At 39.0% G+C, this 10,181-nt stretch overlaps 1 protein-coding gene and 1 long non-coding RNA gene across 2 annotated transcripts in view; one reads left to right on the plus strand and one right to left on the minus strand.

Annotated features, from left to right (window-relative positions):
* Positions 1-4,353: 4,353 nt before the first annotated feature.
* The window catches only part of LOC123972080, a 66,541-nt gene continuing 60,713 nt past the window's right edge, over positions 4,354-10,181 (minus strand). The window contains exons 7-10 of the mRNA XM_046051308.1: positions 9,630-9,666; positions 8,986-9,093; positions 8,263-8,300; positions 4,354-7,927 (exon numbers count right to left, since the gene is read on the minus strand). Coding sequence (XP_045907264.1) covers positions 7,751-7,927; positions 8,263-8,300; positions 8,986-9,093; positions 9,630-9,666 — 360 coding nt within the window. The 3' untranslated portion in view covers positions 4,354-7,750. The remainder of the gene's footprint in view (positions 7,928-8,262; positions 8,301-8,985; positions 9,094-9,629; positions 9,667-10,181) is intronic.
* LOC123972085 lies at positions 9,587-10,089 on the plus strand. Its single transcript, XR_006825362.1, has 2 exons — positions 9,587-9,723; positions 9,842-10,089. It is a non-coding gene; the product is annotated as an uncharacterized LOC123972085 (long non-coding RNA).

The raw sequence follows: 10,181 nt of genomic DNA on the forward strand, positions 1-10,181 counted from the left end.
ATATTGAGCTTGACTAAGTGAGAGCATGCGCGAGGAGGGGGGCTGTGCAGCATGTGCACAAGTAGGGATTGAGAGACTGCTCCAGGATCTGATTGGTGGTTTTGATCAGGGAACGATGGAATCTTGCAAACTGCATCAGAAGCAACTGGAGGAGCCAGAGGATGATTTATTTAATAGATTATCTGTTTCATGTACTGCAGTCAGAATTTAGTGACAGCTTTAGCAAACTTGACAAACTTGTGTTTTTTTAAATCCCTACTGCAACTTTAACAGCTCCACCTCAACATATTTGTTACAAGCCTGGCTTGGCAGCTCATTGTACATCCTGTACACTGCAACAGCTGTGGATTCCCATTTACATACAGATAATTTATTTTTTTACAGAAGGAGCAAGAAAAGCCAGACTAGTTCAACGTTCTCAGGAAGTTTCGATCAGCTCACAAGCGACATTTTCAGCTCTTCTAACTGTGAGTTCTATTTAAAGTTTCATGTAGGCCGGTCGTTAGTGTATTTATGTAACTGGCATTATGTACTGTCAAAGTTCACTGTTTAGTGTTATTTTATGTTGTAAAGAGACTACCAGTTTAGTAGGCTATTATTTCAGTTTTGCACTGTCCATTGTCCTGAAATGTCACTCCTGCTGTGGAGAAACAGCTCCATTTCTTCTTAATGGAGATTGTAGAATCATCTCTGTATATATTGTGAGTGTGTTTGATTTGTTTTGATAATGGTACATGGTGCTTTTTTTATAGTAGCTTAGTGTAAACGCTGTCACCTCACAGCAAGAAGATCGCGGGTTCAAACCCGCCCCAGCCTTTCTGTGTGGAGTTTGCATGTTCTCCCCGTGTCTGTGTGGGTTCTCTCCGGGTGCTCCGGCTTCCTCCCACCATCCGAAGACATGCAGGCTAGGTTAATTGGTGACTCTAAATTGTCCTTGGGTGTGAGTGTGACTGGTTGTTTGTCTATGGGTGGCCCTGCAATGGATTGGCGACCTGTCCAAGGTGTGCCCCGCCTTTCGTCCAATGTCAGATTGGATTGGCTCCAGCTCCGCAACCCTGTACGCAGGATAAGCGGATGACGATGGATGGATGTGTCTCTCCTGGCAGTGAGATAGCAGTTAAACAATGTGTGTATGCACTCATTACCTTTGTTTATAATAAAGCTCAGCTCTGCTCAGAATTGGTCTAGAAGGTGTTTGTTTGCATCACTTCTGGATAATCAAAAGGCAGTAGCAATAATAAATGTAGGTTATGTAAAAAAAAATTATACTCAGCTTTATGTGTGTCTTTTTAGGATTTTATTATTAATGAGACACGTTGTGTTGGCCAAAAAGGAGCTCTGTGTATCTGCACTCGATTGCTCTTCCTCAAGTCACCCGGATGTGTGCAAAACTGAATCTGAATTTCAGAAAAGGATTTGAATTATGAGAACTGAATGTGAAAATTTATAGAGCAGAATTTTTGGTAAGGATCAAATACAGTTTCAGAACCACTGAATTCAGTTTCATAATATTACATTCAGTTTCAAGTTTATTGGAACTCTGTTTCAACTTAAGACATTTAATTACAGATTATGCAGTTCAGAGTTTTTCAAGTCAATAATTCAAGTTAAAGAGTACAAATTCAGTCTCTGGTGGCACAATGTTCTGCCCATACGGTGCTTGCAGTATACTTAATGCAAGCAGTGTAGGGTAGGGACAGTATAAATATGTAGTTACGTGTAAAATTCCTACCGTATGTTAATTTTGGGTACTGAGTTACATTCTTTTCTCCATTATGTTTTCTGTTTTATAAACAAAATAAAACAAATCAAAAGAAGAAACAACTTCAGTAAAATAAGATAAGTCAAGTGTCTTAATCTTGAAGTTTCTGGTACACGCACCATTATTTGACATTTAACGCTATATATTATTCTTATATTGTTCATGATTTTGTGACTTAAGAAGCCTGGAAGATTATGTGTCACTGACTTTTTCCCCTTTTTCAGCCAGGATGCAGTGCTATTGTTACAGTTACCAGGGCTGCAGCACCTGTTGTATTTATCCTGAAATACAGGACAGAATGATGAGACAGGGAGACATGATCTGTAGGTGATGAAATCTCCAAAATTATTTATTTACATATTCACATACTCATAACATATGTACACAATAAATTCAATTCAGTTCAATTCAAGACCTTTTTAGTTTTTCCGCAGTAGCAAAGAATTTGACATACAGTACATAAAAACGATGACAACAACATCTATTAAAAATCCAACATTACAAGTATAAATTATATTTACATATAATAAAACCCAAACCCTAAATAAACACCTTCTGCCTCTGTTATTTTCATTATATTCATCCCTCCAAATATGATTTGCCTATTATGACACGGTAAAATGATACACAGATACCAGACTTGCTAATAGTATAACATTATAAATAGGTATAAAAATGTGCACATTTAAAACTTCAAAAAAACACAATTCAAAAATATTATGACAGGCCAAATAGGGATGCACCGATCCGGTAATGAAATCGGATATTGGTCCAATTATGATCCACATAGCTAGATCAGGTATTACTGACAACGGGCCAATCTATGGGCTAATCTATACACTTCAATTATGCATGTACTACACATGCGTCAGCAGTGCGCAGTAACATAGCATTTCTGGACTCACTCTCACACTCTGAATTCTTCAATGTAGCTAGTAACTCAACTGATGTGAACTGTTGTCCTTTCAATGTAAATAGTATTCTTTTCAATGAGACACAGATTCCAATGATGTTCAAATGAACACAAGTTTAGTGATAATTTCAAGCAAATAAAACAAATACATGTATATCTGAGTTGGTCCCAGGAGCAGACTCCTCAAACTCTGTATTGCGATGGTTGATATATCCTGTCTCGCTCCTCCTCTTGTGGGTCTTATGGTAAGACCTATTATATATTATATATATGATATATTATATGGGTTAGAACTGTTTATATACACTCTATGGGTAAGATGCACCTTCTCCACCTCCACACACATTCAATACTAAGACAATAGAGTGTATTCTACCCTATATCACTTCTAAAATAATAAGACTGAAATGTGACACGAGAAATAAGATATCATCTTGATATTAGCAAAACACTGTATATGCATAAAACAATCACACAGTTGGTTAACATCAACACATGCGCTCCAAGTTCGTGTGCTGTGTCATATTTACGATGACCTTCAAAGTCTTCAGAGTTGCAGTCCACTTGCAAAGGCCCGTCTTGTATTTTATCAAGCTTGAGTGCAGGTTCTAGCAACAATTGATTAAAATTGCCCCATTGTCCCTCGGCCTGATATGCAATTAAGTGTAAATTATGGCCTGAGCCCGAGCCTTTGATACGGATGTAAGTATTCAATGTGGAAAAATGTCCCCTGTGACTATTTTATATCATTATTATTCAGGCACTCATTTAAAAGCAGGACTAAAGCTGATGATACAGTCTGACTATGTTTTTAAACGGATAGCGGCGGGGCGGGTGGTGGTGTGGTGGGGGAAAGGGATTACGGTAGTAATCTTTACTCACTCCCATTGACGGCAACATTGCTCCGTGTGTCATCAGCTTTAACTGTTGTTGAGATGGATCTCATTTTGAACTATTTTGTATCAGACTGAAGCCAATTGTTTTATTTTTATTATGGATTATTCTGCTATTATCAGTTGATTTGATGTTGATTTGATTTATAAAAATTCTGAAAATAATGAGAAATGTTGTCCGAATGACCCAGAGCGGGGTAGTGTCAGTGTCCAAACATCAAAATGATTCGTTTTTTACAACTGCTTACGCACAAAACCTTTACATGTCACACGATTTTTAAAACTTCTCACTTAAAGAGCAAAACTACACACCAAATCTCCAAAACCATTAGCGATTTCTCAGCTTTTCACTCAGTTTTCAATTGCAAAAGGACCAATTAAAATGCTACACTTCTTCTGCAGGTCATACACACACTCCTCATATGTGCAAACACTAATTGCTTAACTGATCACTAATCAATCACTGCTTTAGTAGGGTTAGGGTTAACACTAACTTTGACCTATAGGCCAAAGTTCAGATTACCTCTTTAGAACAATGGATGTCAACAATGGACACAGAGCAATGGGAGTAGGAGGGAGAGGCAGGGGAAGCCAAGTTTGAGGAGGAGGAGGAGGGAGAGGCATCTCTGATGAGATCAGGGCCACACTTACAGAGACACTTTACAGTGGCATCCATAATTCAAACCTTCAGAAATGAGAACAGGTATGCAACTATAACAATTTCTTCTTTATTCAAAAGAATATACTTTTAGACGAAAGAGCTTTATACAGTATTTAGAACAACAGTGTGTACATGGTATATCCAAAAATGTACTATTATGACAAAAAGGTTTTTGCTATTTGATGCAAAAGCTTCATTTTGACATGCGTTTATGGCATTTTAAAAGACGTATTTCATTTTGAAGGAGAAATAAGGCATTTTGCATTATGTGTGAGCAGTTTTAAGAATTGAGTTTTTTAAAAAAAGGAGACAGTTTTGAAAACATGTGCAAACAGTTGTAAAAAAAAAAACTGAAACACTACATTAAAATTATTCAAATAATTAAAAGAAAGGCAGCAAATCTTAACATTTGTGAAACTGGAAACACGACATTTTCTTTGCATTAAAAATGAGTTGCCAATTTTCTGTAAATTGACTTATTGATTAATTGGCTAATCGTTTCAGTTGTACTTATTTACTTATTTAGAACAAAACATATTGATAAATTCTTCCTGTGTTTTGTTTGTAAAAATCAAGCAGTCACATAAATGTAGTGGAGTAAAAAGTGCAATATTTCTCTCTGAGATGTAGTAGAGTAAAAGCATCAAGTGGCATTAAAAGAAGATACTCAAGTAAAGTACAAGTACCTCTAATTTACTTACAGTACTTAAATAAATATACATTCCACCACTAGTATGGATATCATGTTAGAGGCTGTGAAGAGAGTTGGTGTCAGAGGAAGCGAGGAACAGATAAACAGTGAGACAGAGCGACAAGAGTAAATATTAGTAAACTTGTCCCCATTGGTGTGAGCATAATGGATGCACGACCGAAGCCTAGCTGGCCTTATAGTTGTTAGACTAGTGAATAATAAATTATTGTCTGACTTGCTGTGTCTTGTGTTCTTGTTCTTTCTCAATGTTTAGCTGTGTTTAGCAAAGTTGTCAACTCAAGGAAAATCAGCCAGAGGCTTCACAGACAGACATTTAACCACAAACTATCTTGAGTTGCTGTTAGCAAACTTACTAGGTAACACACTCTGACATGTGTAACATTACTGTAAGTGCTCTTGCGTCTGTTGCTGTCTATCTTTGTTGGCTAGTTTGCCACCCAAATCTAAGCAACATTATTCTGCTAATAGGGGTGCCGAGCCGCAGCCAGGTGAGCAGCACAGCAGCCTCTATGGACTTAACGTTAGCTTATGGCAGAGGTGAAGAGTCCAAAAAGAGGATGTTGACAGAGGAAGCTAGGAAGAGAAAAGGAGAGTGGCGAGTTTTAAAAAGGCGCCGAGCTGGCGTTCTTTCTGAGGACACAGTTGGACCAGCAAGTAATATTGTGTAAAGTTACAGTCTTTTCCTCACAGTGAAGAATACAGCTTATTAAGTTTCACACTGGTATCAGATCAGTACTTGGCATCAGCCGATACCACAAACAAACAACAAATTTCAGAAGATGAAAAATACATCTATATAATATAAAATTATAAAACAACATGAAATCAGTTCACACAGATGTATTCACATTCACACAGATATAGTCACATTCTAAATTGTAACTGAAAAGACACTGATACACTGAAAGGGATACTTTGCGATTCTTACACTTTTACACTTAACTGTTAAATTCAGCGAATATTTCCTCATGGGTTGGTAGCTCTCTGTTTTTTGTGTGCTCTGAAAAAAAATCCGGTTTTCCTACACAGCCCCTGGTTCTGTAAATTGAGCACAAACAAAGCTGCTCGGAGCGAGCAACAGGTGGCGGTGGCGCGCTCAAAGCAATTGAAGAGAGAATAGGTGCGTTTGACTCAATGCGGCGCTGCGTAGCGCTGACTTAACGTGATGCATGCTGGTTAGAAATTGTGTCTGACTTTCGCCGGCGCTGCAAAACGTCACCATGTCACATGACATTAAAACCTTGAGGGAGCAAGGCAGCTGTAGACGCCGAGTCTGGCGGCCGCAGTTACTTTTCCCCAACTGCACCAAGATGGAACAAACTATTGCTTGGTCTCAAGGTATTTTTCTTTGCAAATGCCGTGAGATCAGTCATTGATCTCAGCTCACAGTAAGCTGCTGCAGGTAGAATGTGTCCGACTTGACGACGCTGTTTTTATACCCCGCCCCTGCAGTCACCTGCAGCTCCATCAAGTCGGCGAAAGTCAGCCGCCGTCATCTCGAACGCACCTAATAACAAACATTCGAACATGCTGGACTTCTTAGGGGACCCTATAGCTGTGAAAATGGCTGAGAAATAGCCAAAGAGGGAAATGAAACAAGTTATAAGACCAGGTGAGGGGGAGACCTGTGTTATAATCTGTGTGGGGTTTCAATGCTGGATAAATCTCCTAGATTTGAAAAGAAAGAAAACCGATTCTGAGGTTGCTGCTGTTTCTGCTGGACAGGTAGGTAGGCTAACGTTAGCTTTTCTGCTCCACATAAACGACAGGGTCACTAATTACTCTCTTATTTGTCTGTTGTCATGTTTCTGATAATCCTAGCTGTTTGCTTTGTTAGCTTTGCCACAGCGGTCAGTGTGTGTGTGTGTGGTAGGGTGTCCCAGTGAATGGAGAGAAACGGGTCAGCAATAAGGCTTGTTCAGCAGTAAATGTACGGTAGAAGTTACAGTGGCCGGTGAATAAAGACTGCAGCTTCTCAGGACTAGAGAAGCTCCCGTGTGTTGCTGCCTGTTGAATAATATGAAAGAGGTTAGCCCCAAAGTTAGCACTGACTTGGGCTCTGGAAATAAACAGTCGCTCCTGTGCTTCCCAACTCTTGTCAGTCACTGTATTTTTGTAAAAGCTATTTCAAATAACTCGCTAGTTTTTTACTCAGATGCTGCGTTTGTGATCTTAACGTTACATGTTGTTTGTTTGATGCTGTTTGTTCAATAATTGTAACTATTTAAGTTCCACTCCTATATATTCCTACTGATAATAAACTAGACTCTGTGTCTTAGATTTAGACTTAGAAAAGTATTTTGCTTCAATACATACAGTATTTTAATATTGACAGGCTTGTTGTCACACCTTCTACAATACTGTTAAAACATGCCCTCTTATTGAGGCTCTCGGACAGCAGATGCTGTGGATTCTGCTATATTTCAGCAGAGTAGGACTGGTTATCATGGCAATGCGCGTTCATAAGTTTGGGGGGGCTTCCGAAGGAGCAGGGAGGGGAATGTTTGTTTAGCAGTTGAACTCAAATATCAACAAACTCTCTGCAGAATCGCATAGTATCCCTTTAATGTACAACTAATTGCATTGCTAATAACGTTTTCTCATTGTTTTACAGTCGTTTCTATGAAATGTTTGTGTATGGGAAAAGTATTTTCATACCAAAGCAGGTCACACAGGCATCACTATGTCAATAGTAATATAAACTGTACAAGCTGTGATGGTGCGGTTGGGTTTGTGCTGTGTTTCCAGCTTGGGCAGCACTTAAATACAAACTGGAAATTGCTAGCTGCACAATACCTGATGAATTGTTTCAGGCTCTGGCAGACTTTTTAACATGAGCATACAGGCTCTCTGGTAGAGTCCTGCCTCTCTCAGGTGATCCCACAGGTCCAGTGTGAGGCCCTACCAAGTAGTAGGTGGAGGTTGGAGAAACACCTGAAGTATCATCTGTTGGGATCTGATTCAGACGGTAAGTTGTAGCTTGTACCTGGAAAATAAATCACATCAATTTTGTGCAGAGGTTGTTAGCCATTTGACATGTGAAGTAGTCTACAATTAACAGAGGGTCATATATGTCCTTCAAAAACACACTGCAGCCACACAATCACATAAAGAAAGCATCTACACCACATTGACAGCACATACAGCACCCTGCATTTAGACAAATACACTGAAAACAACAGTTGCAGATTTCACCGGAAGCTCTTTTGCTCACAGTAATCTCAATATTCAGTGTGTAAAAAAGCAGAAGTGCAATAACTTTGGCTCAGAAATTCATCAGGTTCATCAAGAGTGAGATAGTGATGAAAACTTGATGCTTACCGTTTCATATACTGTATTTTTGATGTACCTTCTTTTATCTGCAGGCCAGTGAAAAAATAGTAAAAAAAATGATGTTGTTTGCTTTAATTTACATTTCATTTTGAGAGCTTTATCTTTTTTGCTACTTAAAGGTATCCCTTTAAGTGGCGACATTGGGATTTTTAGATGTGGGGCTGTATGAGATACTCATCCATAGTCAGTGTATTACCTGCAGTAGATACAGATCAGCGTGTCCCCAGTTAAGAGAAACAGAGATCTGTAGCAGCACGAAAGCTAAGCAATGTGCTGTGGACTCCTACTGTGGATACCTCATACAGCCCTACTTCAAAAATCCCGCACTATCCCTTTACCTCCATTACATTTACATTATTTGAGCTGCACATACATTAAGTCCAGATTCCGTGTGTCTAAATTACTCAATCTTCAAACAGTAGCGCACTTTAAAGCCTCTATGTGTATGATGACACATTTTGTGATGCTGGTTACTCCTAGAGGTTGTATCAGAAAAGCTGCAATGGCAAAAAGCAATGCATGCAGATTCCCCTAACTTTCCCGCTGGGATCTGGCCTGAGGATGCTAAGACATAATGGGCAATTCTTGAGTTGAGAAATCTAGTAATAGAATAATTTGACAGATGCAATAATCACATAAAGAAATATAGGGGCTTTGCGTTATAACACAAAGGGATTTTACTTCTATATTAAAATGCACACTAGAACTTACATTTTCGTCTCTTTCGATAACAACAAACTGCTGCAACAGTTGCTATGAAAACTATGCTGAAAGAACAGAGCACGGGGACAATAATGTTGTTGTGTTGTTTGTCTTGATCTGTAAAGAAAAACAAAAGCCGATTAGAAAATGAGGCCTGATTTAAGTCATGCAACATAAATGAGAGTGTGCTACTGTAGCATTGCATATTGCCAGCTTGTGCTTTTGACAAACTACAGATTTGGTTATACAAATTTCTTGGTAACAGGCCTGATCTGTAGTAAGAAAGATTTAAATTTGTTCAATTAAACTACAATGGGTAAAGCCAAACTGTCACAAATTACAACCAGCCAAAGGTCACTGAATTAGCTCATGTATGATTTGTTGAACTGCCACTGCAACACTCTACACACAAATCCCTTCATTTCTCATTGCCTACACCATTTTTTAACTTTCAGTCATACCAGCATGGTAGAAATTATGAATCTGAATTTGTCATGCTGTTGTTTCTGCTAACCTGGTTACTATGGTTACAGATGATTGGGTCATTCATATAAAAACATTCTAATAAAGTATAAAACATATATCTGCTGTAAGTTAACCTAACTCCAAACTATACATTATTGTCAGCAAGTCAATTTGTCTTCCAGTCTTACCAGCATGTTGGGGGCAGAAATGTTCAGCCTTTTTAATGTCCTCGGTCCAGCTGACCTGGTTGCTATGGTTACAGATGATTGAGTCATTCAGCAGGTAGACATGTAGAGAAGCAGCAGAGGTTGTGACCTCTGATCGCTCTCCTCCCTCCTGCCTGCAGGTTTGGGTGTCACATGTGAAAGTGCGGCTGATGTGAGAGTCCTGTGTTCTGCAGGTCACAGTGAGGTTACAGGAGTCTGAGCTGTTGGACACAGAGTCCACTGACAGTTCAACTGGAGACACTGGACCTGAGGAGGGAACGTTTGGGTGAAATGTTTTAGAAACATGGCAGCAGATTCTCTCTGTCAGTGTCTGAAATGTTAACAAACCTACCTTGAACTGTGACGTTGTATTCAGCTAGTATTCGTTCTTCTTCAGACCCTGTCACTCGTGCAGTATAAACTCCACTGTCTGCCTCTTGTAGATTGTTTAATTTCAGTGAGTATTTTTTCACATCAGTCTCAATCCTTCCAGTGTAATTATTAGAGACTGTTGGTTCTTTATCAGGAAAAAAT

This window comes from Micropterus dolomieu, linkage group LG06 (assembly GCF_021292245.1).
Source record: "Micropterus dolomieu isolate WLL.071019.BEF.003 ecotype Adirondacks linkage group LG06, ASM2129224v1, whole genome shotgun sequence".
NCBI lineage: Eukaryota > Metazoa > Chordata > Actinopteri > Centrarchiformes > Centrarchidae > Micropterus > Micropterus dolomieu.